Source organism: Kogia breviceps, chromosome 12, assembly GCF_026419965.1.
Source record: "Kogia breviceps isolate mKogBre1 chromosome 12, mKogBre1 haplotype 1, whole genome shotgun sequence".
Lineage (NCBI taxonomy): Eukaryota > Metazoa > Chordata > Mammalia > Artiodactyla > Physeteridae > Kogia > Kogia breviceps.
This window is the reverse complement of record NC_081321.1, coordinates 16,423,374-16,440,559: the sequence shown is the minus strand read 5'-3', so window position 1 is coordinate 16,440,559 and position 17,186 is coordinate 16,423,374. Positions and strand designations below refer to the sequence as shown.

The 17,186-nt window shown below is 37.5% G+C and overlaps 1 protein-coding gene across 11 annotated transcripts in view; it reads left to right on the top strand.

Moving 5' to 3' along the window:
• Positions 1–3,482: 3,482 nt before the first annotated feature.
• The window catches only part of ABCC9 (ATP binding cassette subfamily C member 9), a 146,513-nt gene continuing 132,809 nt past the window's right edge, over positions 3,483–17,186 (top strand). For 7 of the 11 annotated variants that reach the window (XR_010835777.1, XM_067008851.1, XM_067008846.1 and 4 more), the window contains exons 1-6: positions 3,483–4,060; positions 4,416–4,529; positions 7,034–7,094; positions 8,463–8,624; positions 11,184–11,325; positions 16,182–16,303. Coding sequence is in view for 10 of the 11 variants with exons in the window: in XM_067008851.1 (XP_066864952.1) it covers positions 8,483–8,624; positions 11,184–11,325; positions 16,182–16,303 (406 nt within the window). In the remaining variant the exon portion in view is untranslated. Of the gene's footprint in view, positions 4,061–4,415; positions 4,530–4,831; positions 4,875–5,544; positions 5,674–7,033; positions 7,095–8,462; positions 8,625–11,183; positions 11,326–16,181; positions 16,304–17,186 lie in introns of those variants that run through there. The other 4 variants (XM_067008849.1, XM_067008844.1, XM_067008850.1 and 1 more) reach the window with 4 other exon arrangements.

Genomic DNA, 17,186 nt, shown 5'->3' with positions numbered 1-17,186 from the left:
TGTTTTGTCTTCTTTTAATGTTAACACTGTTCTGGAATTAAGAATTGATAAAATTAGAGACAAAATACAATTAAGCTGTAAGTATTTGAGAGAGGGAAACAAGTTGGCTTAGTCACTTTGGGCTGCTGTAACAAATTACCATGGATTGGGAGGCTTAAACAACAAACACTTATCTCTTACCTTACCGTTGTGAAGGCTAAGAAGTCCAACATCAAGTCACCGGCAGATTTGGTTCTTGGTGAGGGCTCGCTCTCTGGTTTGCAGCTATCTGCCTTCTTGGTGCGTCCTCACATAGTAGAGAGCAGAGAAAGCAAGCTCCATCTCTTTCTCTTCTTATAAGGATATGAATCCCATCATGGGAGCTCCACCTTCATGACATCATCTAAATCAGATTACCTCCCAAAGGCCCCACCTCCTAATGCCATTGAGGGTTAGAGTTTCAACATGTAAGATGGGGGGGGGACACAAACATGCAGTGCATAACACAAGTATACCACTATCTGTAGATAAAAGTCATATTTTCTGGAAAGTCAAGGTGATATGGCAAAACAATACTGGGATTATTGAGAAAGTTTAATAAAGTGGCTGGATATAAGATAAATATATAATCAGCTTGAAAACAAAAAATAGTGTGTTCTTAATAGCAGTACAAAATATGAAAACAAATATGTAGAATTTGTGTGATCAATCATTACAAGAAATGTACAGAACTATATAAATTTAATATCAAGATAAAAAGAAGAGTTAAATGGAAAAGACAGAACACTAAAAACATGACATTTCTTTATAAATTAATTCCTAGATTTAATGAAACTCCAATAAAATCCCCAAAAGAGAGTAGCTAAGAAAATTTGAAAAGAGTAAACAGAGGACTGGCACTACCACAGTTAAAATAAAAAAGCTATAATAATCATACCCACATGATCATAGTAATAGAAAAAACTGAAAAACAGATTAATTGAACAGAACAAGTAGCTCAGAAACAGAACTTATTATAAAATAATTATATATATATGACAAAGGTGGCATAACACATCAGGGCAAAGGAAAAAGATTATTCAGTAAATGGTGTTGGTGTAACAAATAAAATATGAATTTAGGTTCTTATCCCATGGCATATGCCAAAAAAATTCCAGAATCAAATTTTTTAAAACCTTGAAAAAATATAAATGAAGGTCAATATTTATTAACTAAAGCACTGGAATACAATGCAGTGGTAAAAAGCACCAAATTTGTCAAAGGAAACTTTCCTTTAGGAAGCAGCACCAGGAAGGCAAAGACCCTGCAGGTCGGACTCATCACAGATCTCCGTGTACACATGATCTAGCACATGGTGTGTGCTCTAATAAATCTGTATAGAATGGTTAAATACAATTATTTTTATTTTTTGTAAAGTAGAACCACTATCATTTTTCAATGACAAATTGGAAAAATATTTGTCCTATATATGAAACAAGATTAATATCCCTCTTATTATAAGTTCATGCAAATGATAGGAACTTCATTAAAACCCATTAGATGAACAAGTATGTGAACAAGCTGATCCTAATAGAGGGAATACAAAAGTTTATGAACATTTGAAAAACGTTGGATGTTAATAACATGTTATGTGTGAAATTACAAGATTTTTAAAAACGTTAAGAAGATTCATTGCTGGTTTGGGTGTAAGTGTAATAAGTCATCTCGTAGATGACTTATTACACAAACTAAAGGTAGTTATGCATTCTGTATCTACAGCCTTAAAAATATTTACTACTTTTGATCCTGTAATTACTTTTCTGAGAATGTATCTTAAAGAAACCATCTTCTATAAAAAAACTTGTATTAATAAATTCATCATAGGATTAACCATGGTAATGAAAATCTGGCAACTTTCTGACCAACAATAAGAAAATGGATTGAAAATTATGGTATAGCCACAAAACGAAACATGATGCAGCCATTTAAAAGTATTTCTACAAATATTTTAAAATGCCATCAGAAAATAATTGTTTTAAAAGATACTGTGAGGAAACAAATTATTTTGCAGCTGCCAACAATATAAAATATGCGTAGAAAAAATAATCACAATAGCATACGTTTTAGCTTTTATTGAAGGGGCAGGCACTCTCTCAGAGCTTTAAAGGGATTACCTCATTTATCCTCACATAAAGCCTATGAAGCATGCATTTTTTTATTCATCCCATTGAATATATGAAGAAATTGATAGAGGGATTAAGCAATTTGTCCCAAGTCTCTGAGCTAACTAGTAGGGTATAGCGGGATTTGATAGCAGGCTGGCTCCTGAATCCATGCTTTTTAACACTACACTTGTTTTGTTTTTGTTAAAATCTAATTAAATGTTTTCAGTAGTTTTATAAGTTTGAGGGCTTATTGGTCACCCTTATACTTTTCCATACTTCCCAAAGTTAGACTTAAAAAAATTTTTTTTTAAAGCATGACTTTTAATCGTAATAAATGACCTTATTTGTTATATACATATATCTCTTTCTTAGATATATATAACAAATATAAATATATATTTGTATTTACCACATAAATATATATATCTCACAAATATATATATTTGTGAGATATATATATCTTATCTATCTATCTATATATATATATGAAATCTCAAAGTCAACTTGATTTTGTGTGGTCACAGAGTCTGTATCTGGGGATTATCTGCACCCTTTATTTCTAGTTCTCTCTTCCTAGACGCTCTGGGAGCCTCTGGTCTCCCTTCCGGCTTGTTCACGGGGTCCCCACGGTTCAGGCCACAGTCCCGGGATCCCCATCCTGGAAGCGCGCTTTCTACCTGCGTCTGCGTCGCGGCAAACAGCTCCAGGGTGCAGTAGCCACGTTTTCAAAGTACGCGGGCCCCGAGTGTCCGGGACCCTCCCGTTGTCGCCCAACGAGGCCCCGTTAGACCCCTAGCGGCCGCGACTCCCAGCTTCAGTCGCTGGTCGAGGAGGCCGGGCCTCACCCGGGAAAGCAGCGACCTTCCGAGAGAGAGGCGCCCGCGGGGAAAGCCCGGGGCTGGCAGGGCGAGGGGCGGTTCGACCCGGAGTCGGAGCGGCCGCCGGGGTTTGGGGCTGGGGTTGGGGTCTGGGGACCAGTTCCGGCTGCCCGCGGGCCTGGAGTGGTGCTCCTCGGGGGTCGCGCACAGAGAGAGCCTCGGAGGCACCAGCCCTCTGGGCTGACCATCCTTCCTCAGGTCAGGACAGTTGACGAAAACAATGGTTATTTCACGTTGACTGACCCCAGATAAAAACGAGTGTTAATTACAGAGGTTTACCCGGGACAAAATTTACGGCTTGCCTCGAGACTTTGTGATCTCTCTGGTCGGGAACAAGCGTGAGGGGAACTGATTGTAAACCCGTGGGAAGCCAAAGCCCCACTTTCGGGGGGCAAGGGTTAAAGGTCGCCCTTGGGGAGCGCGGCGACTGGTCCAGAGGAGTCACCAGGTTTCCCGGGGCACTGGGGCGATTATTCGGCTTGAGCTTGCGTTGCTCAAGCGAGACATTCCCACGCAAGGATACAGCCTGGCAGCCGTTTCCTCCGTGTGGAATGAGCCCTTCCTTTCCCCGGTCCGCTCAGGGGGAAAATGGTGAAACGCCCAAATGCGCTTCTGCATGTGGTTCATACAAGGGCGCGTAAAGAGCCGGGGGTAAAAAAAAAAAAAAATTACAAGTGCAAGTGACCTTGCGTGTTTTAATTTTGGGAAACTCGACTCTGGGGATAACAGAATCGTAGGTTGTTAAGTTTCGGCGTCTAATGAATTGGGGAGACGCACATGACTTGTAAAATCCTTGTCTCGCGCGCCCCAAGTTTGCCGCTCCGCGGCGGAAAGCTGGGCCGAGAGGGGGTGGGGAGGGTCTCCAGTCCCAGGCGCGGCGTTCGCTCGGGGCTTCTTCCCAGTTTCCTGCCTCGGAGTCGCCGCGTCCGCCCCAGCCCAGAGCAGTTTGTGCAGTTGAGAAACTCGATAGGAGGCAGCAGCTGATCTCCCACCACCCTAAAAATAATCCGCTCGGCGTCCGGCGTGCTTCGGCCAGCGGAGGAAAACGCTGCCTTCGGAGTACGTGAGTCTGTGTCTTCTACCTAAATTGCGTTTCAGAATTTTACAGAAAACTCTCAGCTGTCGATTTTGATCTAATCTTTCGACAGCCAGAAGGCTCCCGCGCACTCTCGCGGCGCTTCGCCTTAGCAGTCGCTATTTCTAGGATGAGGGGACCGGGCCCCAGCTGGGGGAAGAGAGGGCGTGGAGATCAGGTTTCCACCTTTACTTAGAAAACTCTGGTCGGCTGCTGCTTAAACCAACTGGATGTAGTGAAAGGAGTTATTACATTTTTTTTTTTCCCTCTCAGACATTTCCGTCTTGTTCATGAGGTAACTTTCCATCTGCTTAATTTGTGTTCCTCTTTGATTTATAGGAGTTCTGCGTCCAGCTTTGAAATTACACTTAAGACAGTGTAGGAAGCCGGTGTTTCGAAGGTAGTGCAAGTGCGCCAGTAGGGGTTTGAAGCAGCGTCAAGCGATTGCCCAAGGTATTTATTTGTTGCTTTATTTGTCCAGTGTGGGATTTTTTTTTAAAAAAAGAATCACTGGAGTGTCTGTGTAAGAAATCTTATCTGCTGAGTTGTTCCAACATTTCCTTTGGTATGCAGTAGAACTTTGATGGGTGCCTTAGATGAGGCACTAAATCAGAAGTCGGGACTTTTTCGCTTGTGATTTCCTACTTGGATCTGTCATTCATCCATAGATAGACAGACAGATGTCTTTTACTTCGTATTTTATGAACCATGGACTGAATAACTTCAAATAACTTAATTACATTTGTTTTCCTAAGTGATCTGATCCTGAACATACCCTAGATGATGATAAAGCCTTGAGTAAGTTATTTAAAATGTAGTGTTTGTGTCTCACAACATAATTTGGTTAATCTCTGAATAACTGAAGAACGAGTTATTTTGTGTGTGAGAATGCAAGCTTTTCATATTGCACTTAGCATGTTTTCTTCAGGTGTTTACAGCATGTTAAATTCTCTGGGACTGCTGTTCCATCAGAACTGACACTGTCTGCTGGGTGAACAGAAAAGAGTGCTAGTTTTCACTTATTTACTTTATATTCATCAACTGAATCCAAATGTTATAAATCCTGAGGGTGTGGAACTTCACCCAATACATTTCAAAGCATAAGAATACTGAGGGTAGTATTCTTGCTATGAAATCATAAGTTTGGTCATCAAGGAATATTTTTATTTTACGTTTTCTACTCTACAGACCATCCCTAGAATCGAAGTTTCACTTTTGGTGTTTGTCTTTAAAGTTCATTCAGTGAAATTCTCCAACCCTATCAGCTATCATAAACAGTTGAACATCTTTCTGTGGGTTTCTGCTTGTGGGGAGAAAAATGTCATATCTTCCTATCTGGCCTCCTTCCCTCTCCCTCCCCCTGGATGCTGGGGCCTCTGTCAGTGTTGGCTGAACTAGACAGCTCCAGAAGGGGTGGGGCTGTAGGTGTCATGTGACAGCATTTATCCAGCAAGAGCAGCAATTTATACTCTTCCCAAAGTATTCCCAACTTAACCTGGGTTCTGGGAGGGAAACCCTGAATGACAATTGGAGATTTAAGAATTAGTTGAAAAATCCTGATTGAATAAAACGGCTCAGGTGAATACAATGTCAACAGGTCTGCAATAAGTTTACTTTTTCCCTCTTTTTGTCCGTGTTGGGTTGTAGTAAGGGTTGGTTATTAGAATGTGCTGCATACAGCCTGGGAGTTGGGGAGGAGAAGGCTAAGGGGTATGGGGAAAAGGATAGAGGAAGAGGCAGAAGAAAAAGCAAAAGGAGGGATGCAAAGAGAGACAGTGAACAGGCTGGGAGCCAAGGGGAAATGTGAGGATAAGATTATGGTAGAAAAACATCATTCTAAAGTTTTTACTTTACCAGTATGAAGTATGTACTTTAGTGCCATTATGTCATTGTATATTTCCCTGTCTTTGGGGTCATAACCTTTACATTATACCAAGAATGTTTGGGATTAATCTAGTCTGATTTATATAGCCTAAGACCACAGGGACTGTTTCTGTTATGTGCACTGCTGAACTCCTAGTGCCTAGTGCCTAGTGCCTAGTGCATGGTCAGCATCAAGAAGTGTTTTTACACTTAATTAATTAATGGCCTAAAGTCCCAGACATCAGGTGCATGGCTAAAAATATTCTTTGACTTTTTCAGGTTGTTGTGCTTTTCTGATATTTTCTTTCCACAGTTACATATCCAAAGGTTACTTAATTGGTAAGTTTCAGGATTGATTAAATACGAGGCAGGCAGTGCTTATCATCGTTAATGAAGTATATATATGTTTTGCAAATTCAGATTATATTTTAGCATCTGGCTCAGTGATCATGATGAAATATCAAGGTTTATAAATGTAGCCAATTGGAATACTGTAACTTTTGATAAGATTATAAAACTAGCTAAAGTAAAAATTATTTTCAGGTTTGTTCTAGGAAACAGTTTACACATGTCTTTCAATTAAGAGCGAACTTAAAGTTTCCTTTTATCACTTCTATTAAGTAAAGGATGTAGTCTTAAAAATTCCATTACAAGCTATTGTTTTTCAGTTTCTGTTTTCTTCATTTTTACCAGAAATACATCTAACATACAATTATAAACTCAGAACTTCCATTTTACTGCTAGTTTAAAAATCTCAAGTCCTTTTAAAAATTCCCTTACCTAGCTTAGAACCTTAACAGTTGGTAAGGATTTGGCAAGTATATAACTTCATCTTGAGTTTTAAAAAATATATAACATTTTTTAAAAAAAGATTAAAAAATGGTCTTGACTAGAGAACATAAGAAAAAAAAGTGTTTCCAGAAATAATATGAGAGGAATTCCATATGACCACTTACAGACTGTTAATACACAGACTTTCTAACTAGTTGTTCTATTCATACGTTTTATAAAATTTTTGTTTAAAATTTGATTTCTCCAATAGTTTGCCTACTATTGCCAGTCTTTTCTATATAACACATTTTGTTTTTTTCTAGGAAAAAATATGATTCGTGACCATTACTAAATCAATTATCAATGAAAGGGAAGAGAGAAAAGGTACTATTTTAGTTATCTAAACCTTTGCCAAGCTTGAATAACCTAACTCAGAATCCAAGGTGACATAAGTATGGAAAAGAAACAAAGTCCAGTGAGGTTGAAAGCTTAAACTGCTGCTTATTTTAATATGAATAGATAAGAGATTGCTTTAAAAAAATAAGTTGGAAGCTATGTGATGGAGTGGGATAAACATAGTTTACAGTCAGACACGTGTCTGTGGATTCTGGCTACTCTACTGGTTGGCAAGTTATTGAACCTCTCTGAACATCAATAGCATCCTCTGTGAAATATGAAGAGCTCCACAAACATTGCTTCATTGTTCTGAGGGCGTATATAATGTATGCAAAGTTCCCAGAATTTAGTAGGTGCTAAATAAATAGTAGACATTATAAAAGAAGTTTCCCGAATGCTAAAACTCTTGCTGGCATTTTACATTTGATGAAATAGACCCTCGCTCTTAGACCATGTTTCAGCAAAGCAGTAAGCTCTTAGACCATGTTTCAGCAAAGCAGTAAGAATTCATTGAAAATGTTGTAAGTCAGAGCTTCTCACTCCTCTGATCTCCACCCTCTCAGTGGCTCCATTTCATTTAGAGTAGAAGCCAGAATCCCAACAATGGCTAAGAAAACTGTGTGTAATCTTGACCTCTGTTTCTTCTCTCAGCTTGTCCATTTCTCCTCTAATGGGATAGAGCTTTCCAATAAAAAGGCATCCTTTGTTTCAAAACTTAAGTAGGGTGCATTTCATGTAAGAATAGGCTGTGACCCTGGGACCTGAGTAGTTTCATTAACTTGTCACTTGAATTATATTTAATTAGTCTTAAACTCTTGATTTTTCTATTGTTCAGAAAAAGGCTGTATGCTGGTTGCCTCGGAGTTGGTCTCTTTGTATTACTGTTTCCTGCAGTGAATGAAATCTTGCAGTAAATTGTGTCCAGCTAAAGTTGTTTGTGAAAGCATTTTCAATGAATGACCATGGGAAAGGATTTGATATTACACCATTTTGACTTTTCAGTCAGTTTCATTTTTCCCCCTTTTTCTTGATAAACAACCATTTTTGGCTTTTGATTATTTATTTAGACAAACACTCCTTTGAGCTACCACTATTGGTAGATATCAATTATTATGTATTTTCCAAATTAAAATGGAATATTTTAATCTGGAAAAAAAACCTATTGAAAAGTGGACCTTATGGAAGGTATAAGGCCTTTGTAAGTAAATCTTGAACAACTTTGGCATAGAGTTTTCTATTTCCTCAATTGCAAAGATAAAGGGGGTTAATTTTATGATATAACACCTCTTTAAGGCTATAATTTAATGAAGGAGAATTTCATAATAAGAGGCTTTTCCTCCTTTCTCTCCCTTTTAGAGTAAACTATATAAGAAGAAATGAGCCTTTCATTCTGTGGTAACAATATTTCTTCATATAATATCTATGATGGTGTGTTGCAAAATCCCTGTTTTGTGGATGCCCTCAACCTGGTACCTCATGTCTTCCTGTTGTTTATCACTTTTCCAATATTGTTTATTGGTAAGTAACCTATCGTCCTACAGTTCATCACCTAGTGTTTATAAGAAGAGTCTTGTTAATGACTGAGATTTGGTATAATGGTGATGTAATTTCTCCAGCACAAGAACTAGCATGTAAGTCTGTGGGAAAAGAACAAGCAAGTATTTCATTTTCCAATTACTTATATTTTTGGCGTTTGCTATTCTATAGATAAAGTAGAAGTCACATGCCTTCTTAGAAATGGACTTCAAGTAGCAGCAGTTTTTTAAAAAGAGGAAAAGAGAATTATATGAGATCGATCAAAAGTATTTGGTGAGTGCTTGCTTTGTGCCAGGTGAAGAGAAAGAAAAATGGGTAAAACACAGTGCTTGCCTGGAATATTCACAGGAATTTTCCAGTGAAACAAGTGTGTCAGAAAGTGAAGAGAATGCCAACACCATCTTGTAAGCGCATTTACAGATACAGGAACAAATTATCCTGGGCGTTTGCCTGCCAGAGCAACTAACTCTCTTTGGGGCTGGTGGGGACAATGCATAGAGTGACATGTTTGGGGACTTGAAAGATACAGAGCGTGCAAGTAAAAAGTAGGGTGTGTTTCAGGTAGAAAGAGTACATGTGCAAACTATTTAGGAAGAAGGTAAAAATATAGTTTTCCCTATTATTTTGCAGTTTACATATATATATCCACACAAAATACAATTATTTAGAGTGATTAGGTATAATTTGTATAACTTTTCCAAAACAACCAAAATAGACCTTTTAGCATTTTAAAATTATAAAATATTTTTCATATATAAAAATGACAGATTAATGTAATAAACACTTATTGACTTTACCACACTCACTTTAAGGAATCTAAAAGTATGAATACCATTTCCTGATACTCTTACTCTTCCTGCATCCTATGTTCCTGTCCTTTCAAAAGAGGTAACCACTGTTTTGAACTTGGTGCTTAATATTCCCATGCATGATTTTGCTCATAAAAATAAATGAAAAAACAGTCAGACTGTTTTCTTAAGAAAGCAAGCATAATTTAAGGATCCACTTTAAAGAAGTGTTTAAAAATAATTTGTAAGCTTTTATTTCTTCATTGAACAAGTCTTAATTGAGAGATTACTATGTACCTAGCATTCTAACAGTGACCAAAGGATTTCTGTTATATGACATATATTATGCAGAGGCCAACATAGCTCTTGGTACATAGTTATTCATGTCAAAAAAACGCATAGACATTAAATATATTGGGACCAGAACTTCTTGTTGTATGTGTGGTGGCATTTGTAGGACATTAAGAATGCCCTTTGGCCAAAAGTAGAACATTGTTCCTTATTGCAATTTTACAGTTAATAATTCCTTTTTGACATCCAGTTAACTTATTGAGAGCAATTATTATGACAGTCCTGTTTGCATCTCTAGCAGGGAACACAGAGGCTGGCAAAAGGGTATTTGAAGCAAGTGGAATTGGAATTAACATTGTCAAAGGGAAATGGTGGAGAAAAATGCAGACTACTGATCCATAACATTGGCTACTTGAGTTAGTGAGAAATTGTAAATAAATCTCAAAGAAGTATCAGGTATAAGGAAAATGGCAATGTTGCAAAAAAAGACAGAGCTTGCCTGCAGAAATTTACAGCATAAATTCTAGTAGAATATGTGAAAGGTAACTAATTTTCAAATAATGAACAACTAAGATATGAATCAGTATTCTTTTCAAAGAATGCTTTGGGGGTCCCTTTTGTCCAGAAATACAGAAATTTCTTCCTTCAGTACTTTTAGCGCACACCCTCATTCATTCTTGAAGTATGTGGGGTTTCTCTATAGTCAAAAAATTGAGAAAGTAACGGTGACAGAAGAGACAAGAGTGGGGTCCTTTCTTAGCACCTCATATATGAGTTGACATTATTCTGTTTTTGAGGGGAAACCATCAAAATTTTACTAAAACGTAATCTGGTAACTAATTCTTTTCTTCAGTGAGGAGCTAAGGGTGAACCTATAATGTTCTTGAGCCTCCTTAAAAGCTTGTCAATCAACAATGCTTTAGCTTTCGTTGAGAAAATACCACTAGCACTGCTGAATAGTGCTGGCCGAGTCATAGGTTATCATTTTTCTTGCATGATATGCATATGATTAAGAGTTGACTCAACCAATGAGTCCTATATTTCATCACCAAGTGTGGGATTTTTTTTCGGTCAGTCCTCCCACAGATCCCATCTTTTGAAAGATTTGAGACTCTGAATTGCTTTTATTAATATCATCATTAACTTATCTTTTTTTTGAGTGAATCAGAGACCTGTCAGTAAGTGCTTAATGAGCATGAAATAAGAAGGTTGTAATCCAGAGTTTGTGTTATTCCTAAGCAAGGCAACAAATGTTAACGTGTTAACCTAGGCAGTCTTGGAAAAACTAATTGAAGTTGTTCTTTTTTTTCTTTTTTTAACATAATGAAAATAGCCCAGGATTTCTATTGCTATCCTAGAAAGGAATAAGGTTTCACGACCCCCCCTGCCACCCAGCATATCACAATGTAAATTATTTCCATGATTCTAATTGATCCTTTGTTTATCTCTTTACCTTTTTCAGGGTGGGGGAGTCAAAGCTCAAAAGTACAAATTCATCACAATACTTGGCTTCATTTTCCTGGACACAACCTGAGATGGATTCTTACCTTTGCCCTCCTATTTGTGCATGTGTGTGAAATAGCAGAAGGCATCGTTTCAGATTCGTAAGTGGCTCCACTTAGTTAATGGGATTACGCAATCCTAGTGGGTGCGTTGCTATGGATAGCAGTTAAGAGTGTAACGTACCAAGTCAGCCTGAACTGTTTGGTTATAACTTATTAGGCACCACAGCTGTCACCCATTTTATGCAGTAAACATGCATGTTGTCTGTATTTTTGTGGTGCTGCATCCTTTCTCTGATAATACAAGTTCAGATCTCTGGGGCTTGCGCTCATTGCTGTGCTTTCTGTTTCTTCGCTCCTTCGTCTGCAAAGCCCTGGCAGAAAGTTCTCTCTTTTAAAACATTTTGACGTTTACCTTATCTTTCAAAATAGATATAAATAGCAAGAAGGATTGTCTATTTTAACATATAGCTCCAATGGTTATATATTTATGTATAACTATATATACCCAGTTCTCAGATACTTCAATTTACTTTGTAAAATAGCAAAGATAGGTGAGGCAGGCATTAAAGGAGTCTGAGAACCAGTGAGGATACGGCTACAAATTGAGGCAAAGCACATAACTATTTCAAAATCAGGATTTGTCATGAAACCCCTATTTTTGTAGGAATTTTGTCATTCTTATAAAAGAAGAAGTTTGTATTAGGCAGTTAGAATGTAATGATTTCTATTGAACTTGAACATAATGTGGGAGAAATATTTTTATCCCATAGTAACAGAAAATAAACTCAAGTAATAGAAAAATTTCGATTACGAAATTACACTAAATGGTGTATCTTTCATTGAAGAATTGATATGAAAAGGTCTTTAAAGTCTAAAAAGAAAGTTTCAAAAATCATTTTCCTTTTATTGAATAAGAACCTCTCCTGAGGTTTATGTTTTTCTGTCGCAGTTAATAAGGAATGAAACTTCAAGAGTTTGTCATGGAGCCATCTATTTTGTAGTGTTTTATGACAGTTCTTTGCATATATGTGCACATCTTAGTTTCTGATTAAAAGGAAAATCAGAGACCCTAAGATATGTTGCCTCTTCAAGCATTTAGAGGCTTATTGGCTGTTATTGAGAATTGCTTACAACTCTTTGGAATTTTTGTATTATATTGTATTAGCATATCCAATTCTAGTCTTCATTTTTTTATTCCCTTAACATATAGGCTAACTCTCCATGTTTTTATGTACTTGTATATAGTGGAAGTCCCATGTGTCCTAAAAGCTTGACATCGTGTGGGCAAGGATGAGTCCTCCTTTCCAGCCTCATGGCTGATGTGTAGATTCAGTCAGAGACTTAGGACAGAGGCTGAGCTAATAACGAGGACATGTGCTAATGACGGAAACTTTTTCTATAGCCGTAGTGATATGAGAGACCCATGCTAAAAACAAGCAGAAATACAACTTTGATCTTGTGCTACCCCCTCCCATTCTTTTGCTGCAGACTCTTCTCCTTCCCCTTTTCATCCAGGACTCTCCAAAAGACATCTTCCAGTTACTTCTGAACCCAAAGATTTTGTTTGCTTTCTCTCATGCCTTGTTCTATTCTGGAAACTGCTTCTACAAGTATCCCAGAGAACATTAATGATGCCTTCATGGACATCTTTTCCTCTTTAGCATACTTATTATATTTGACACTGCTGATCATGCCTTCTTTCCTTCTTTCTTTTTTTTTTTTAACAAAATTTTAAGAACTGTTTTTTACCTAAAATATCACAAATGCCCATTATAATTAGTGAAACAATGCACAGGCTTTCCTGATTGAATATTTGATTTTCTTTTTTAGTAATACAAATATTAGAGCTATTAATTCTTCTTTTGAAACATCTTGTTTTGCACAGGTTTTCCTAAGAAGTATTCTCTTTTTTTATTTCTATCTAAATAATTTGTGATTCTGGTGGAGATACTCTCCTAGGTCTAGGAATCATTTTCAGTTTGCTCTTTAATCTGATTTGATTGGTTTATTATGTAAACCATATAAAGCACGTAATTTATTAAATGAATACCTTCTGGGACATTAACATCTTCATTATAGTCAAATATTTCATCATTTTATAAGTAATTAATGAGTATTAAGAAATAATATATATTCTTTATAGGAGACAAAATTTTATTGAGTTTACTCATTGGATTGCTACAGTCCTGTGTGTTCATTATTTTTATATTATTTAATCCATCAAATTCAAAAAGTGTAAATTAAAATCTTCACTATTATTGTGTTTTCATTTCTATCATTTTTTCTTTTTTTGAAATTGTTCTTTTGTTTTCTGTGCTATATAGTTTTCGGTTTTCTCTCTAACTTTCTGACTAAAGATTTTCGGCTATAAGGGGATATTTATGCTTCTATGAGAACAGTTAAGTCTGCAAATCTTCTCTAAAAATAATAGAGATTAAAGGAAAGAATAGGGTTTGGGGACACTCAAAAACTATGCTATATTGTAAGTAGAGCAGTTACAATGTGATAGAAATCTTAATAAAAATACTAGTATGGTTAAGAAACATTAAATTCCTAATAAAGAAATAAAGTAAGTATAACCTTTACTGTAGCTTCTGCTAACTTTATTAATCCTTTATTGTTGCCTCCCTTACTGCTTGTTATTCTTTTTCTAACTTCTTGAATTGACTGCTTGATTTATTTCTTATAATAATTTCTTACTGAATATGTTTAAGGTTATAATTTTCTCCTGGGTTTGGTTTTGACCACATTTCATAGGCCTTGATGGGTAGTGTGCTCATTTTTAAATTTTCTAAATATTAAGAGGGCTTTTGATTCTTTCTTTGCTTCAATAATTAAAGAGTATTAGAAGCATTTCTTAATTTCCATAACGATGAACTTTTTGTTTCCTACTTTTTCTCTTTGATTATTTGAACTGTGTTGGGGAGGAGGTGGGTGGTTTTTAAGCAAGCTCTTACGCTCTCATGGTACTATCACATTTTCATTACCCTCCTTGTATTAATAACTCCAAATGTCCCTGATTATGTTCCAGATCTCCACATACACTTGCCTTTTAGGCATCTTCTTTTGCACGTTTATTAGACACCTTCACAATCCATACATTCCTCTCTCCAATGGGCTCTCCCTCTTAAAATCTTATCACCATCTGCCCAAGCACCCTGGGAATTGTTCTCTACATCTCCATCACCGTCACACTCATACCCTAACGCCAAGTCCTGTTCCTTATGACAGTCCTTTCTAAGTGAACATATGACTTTACACATACAATTAAAGCTATTCATAATTTGCTATTCTACCAACATTAAATATACAGTTACTTTGGAGAATAAGTTAAATGGTTTAAAGTAAGCCTGTAACATACCTTCAAAACACCTTCCTAACTCATACATGCAAATTACTTTTCCATGTAAAGGTCTCATCACTCTAACCTCTAAATTACCCTGCTCCAGCAGTGACTACTCTAAGGCTTACTGTGGTCCAAAGAGAAGGAAGAAAAAGACTGTCAAAAGACTGTATTATCTCCTTCATGTTACTGCTGCCAAAGCTCAACTCAGGCTTTCATCATCTCTCACCTGGCCTCTCCCCAAAGTTTACTAACTACTTTCCTTCTTCTGTGTCTCTCCCCTCACCTCAGACATACACAGTATGTCTGACATACACAGTACCTACCAACTCCATCATCTGCATTACTACCAGATTGATCTGTCTCTAAAACCCTAATCTTATTCTACCACTTTCCTGTTAAAGTATTTCTGTTTTCTGCAAGTTTAGATTTTAGCTCCTTACCATGACATACAATGCCTTCCATAATACAACTGATCTGAAACTTACTATTTAAAGAACATTAAACTACTTGGAATTTTACACATTCTGTTCCCTGTTTTTCAAGTGCTCTTCCATCACTTTCCTGACGAGTGGCTTCCTTTTTATATTTCAATTCTCATTGTCAACTATACCTTTTCTGAAATGACCTTCCCAAATCTTCCTCTTTCCTTCACTCTTGAACTATTTACTTCCTTCTCTATACCGTTTGTGTACCAGTATATTTCAATAATTTGAGAAAATGTAAATGTTTAACTGTATGGCATTATTAATACAAATGGACTTGAGGGCTGTTTACCATGCACATCTGTCCTGGCATATTTCCAATCCACCTGAAGCTCTTTATTGCCCTCAGAATGAAGTCTTGTGTCCTTGCAGTCACACTGAATTGCTTGTAGTAGTACCCTTGGACGTATCTAGACCCTCTGCCTGGAACAGTCTTCCTCTACTTCCTCTGAGGAGCAATTCCTCTTCTTAAGGTCTCAGTTTAGAAGTCACTCCTTTCTCAAGGCTTTCTCTGTCTCAGGCACTAGGCTTGCATGCATTCCCAGTCCCTTCACCTGTGTTGTAATTCCCTATTTCCTATTGTTCTTCTCAATAGACTCTAGACTTTGTGACCACAGACACTATATCTTGTCTTGTTCACGGTTGCATCCCACAATCTAATAGTGTCTGGACCAGCAAACACATATATGTTGAATGAATTAATGAAAATGGAGAAGCCACTGAAGGCCATAAAGTTTGGGAAAACTATCAAAAGAATAAATGTACTTTAACATACAGTAGAATTCATATTCAGCTGATTGTTTTTACTTGCTTCAGGTGTTAAATTATTTCAGCAGTTCTGCCCTTCAATATAGGAATTGTTATATGTTTGCTTTTGTTGTAAGCATTGTAACATCTTGTTTAGCTGTATTTACCCAACCCTCCATGTGAGGGTAAGTCTTTTCAGCAGAATTATGTCTCCCAATGTAATCTTCCTTGTATGTTCTCGTAGCATTCTGTATATAAAATACCTCATTCTGTATTTTAAATATTGCTGAGAGAACGTTTTAATGAAAAAGTTGGAAACAAAATGTGACGCTGTCTGGAACCAGCAGCTGTAGACACTGATACTGTCCCGCTCTCTGTAGACGGCGAGAGTCGCGGCATCTCCACCTCTTCATGCCGGCCGTGATGGGATTTGTTGCCACTACAACATCAATAGTATATTATCATAATATTGAAACATCAAATTTTCCTAAATTACTTTTAGGTAAGTATGATCCAAGTGTTGTAATTGTTGTTTTTTCCCCAAAGAGCTATTTGTTTTTCTTTTTCCTCATAGTAAATGCTCTCAGCAAGGGTAGGGATTGGAAGGCATGAGAAAACCATAATAATTAATTCTTCTTTAGTCTTGCATTAAATGTGGAGATGAAGTAAGTTGAGTTATTATAGGCTGTGAAAACTATCCCCTCAGGACATCTGATGAGAGAGTCACCCCAGCTAGTTCTGCATGTTTCTGCCTCTGGTTTGGAGGCCTGAGGCATTTTCCTAAGATCCAAGTCTTTCATGGATGCTGTGGGCATGTCACACTCTTCCTAGAATTGCTGTTGAGGCATTGGGGGCCTCTCTGCAGCAGAGTGTGGTTCATTGCATGCTGAAAACTATACTCTCCTGAGGAGCAGCTGCTCCCAAAGCATAGCCCCTCACATCTACATCCTGTCTAACATTACTCTTTTTTTTTTTTAAGATGTTGGGGGAAGGAGTTTATTAATTTATTTTTGCTGTGTTGGGTCTTCGTTTCTGTGCGAGGGCTTTCTCTGGTTGTGGCAAGCGGGGGCCACTCTTCATCGCGGTGCGCGGGCCTCTCACTATCGCGGCCTCTCTTGTTGCGGAGCACAGGCTCCAGACGCGCAGGCTCAGTAGTTGTGGCTCACGGGCCTAGTTGCTCCGCGGCATGTGGGATCCTCCCAGACCAGGGCTTGAACCCATGTCCCCTGCATTGGCAGGCAGATTCTCAACCACTGCGCCACCAGGGAAGCCCTAACATTACTTCTTATAAGCCTCTCTTGCCTTCTTGTCCTGTGGAAATCAGAGACTGTCTAAAGTTTTCCTAATTTTATTTTTTGCTTTATGCTGAAATAAAGAACTCATCC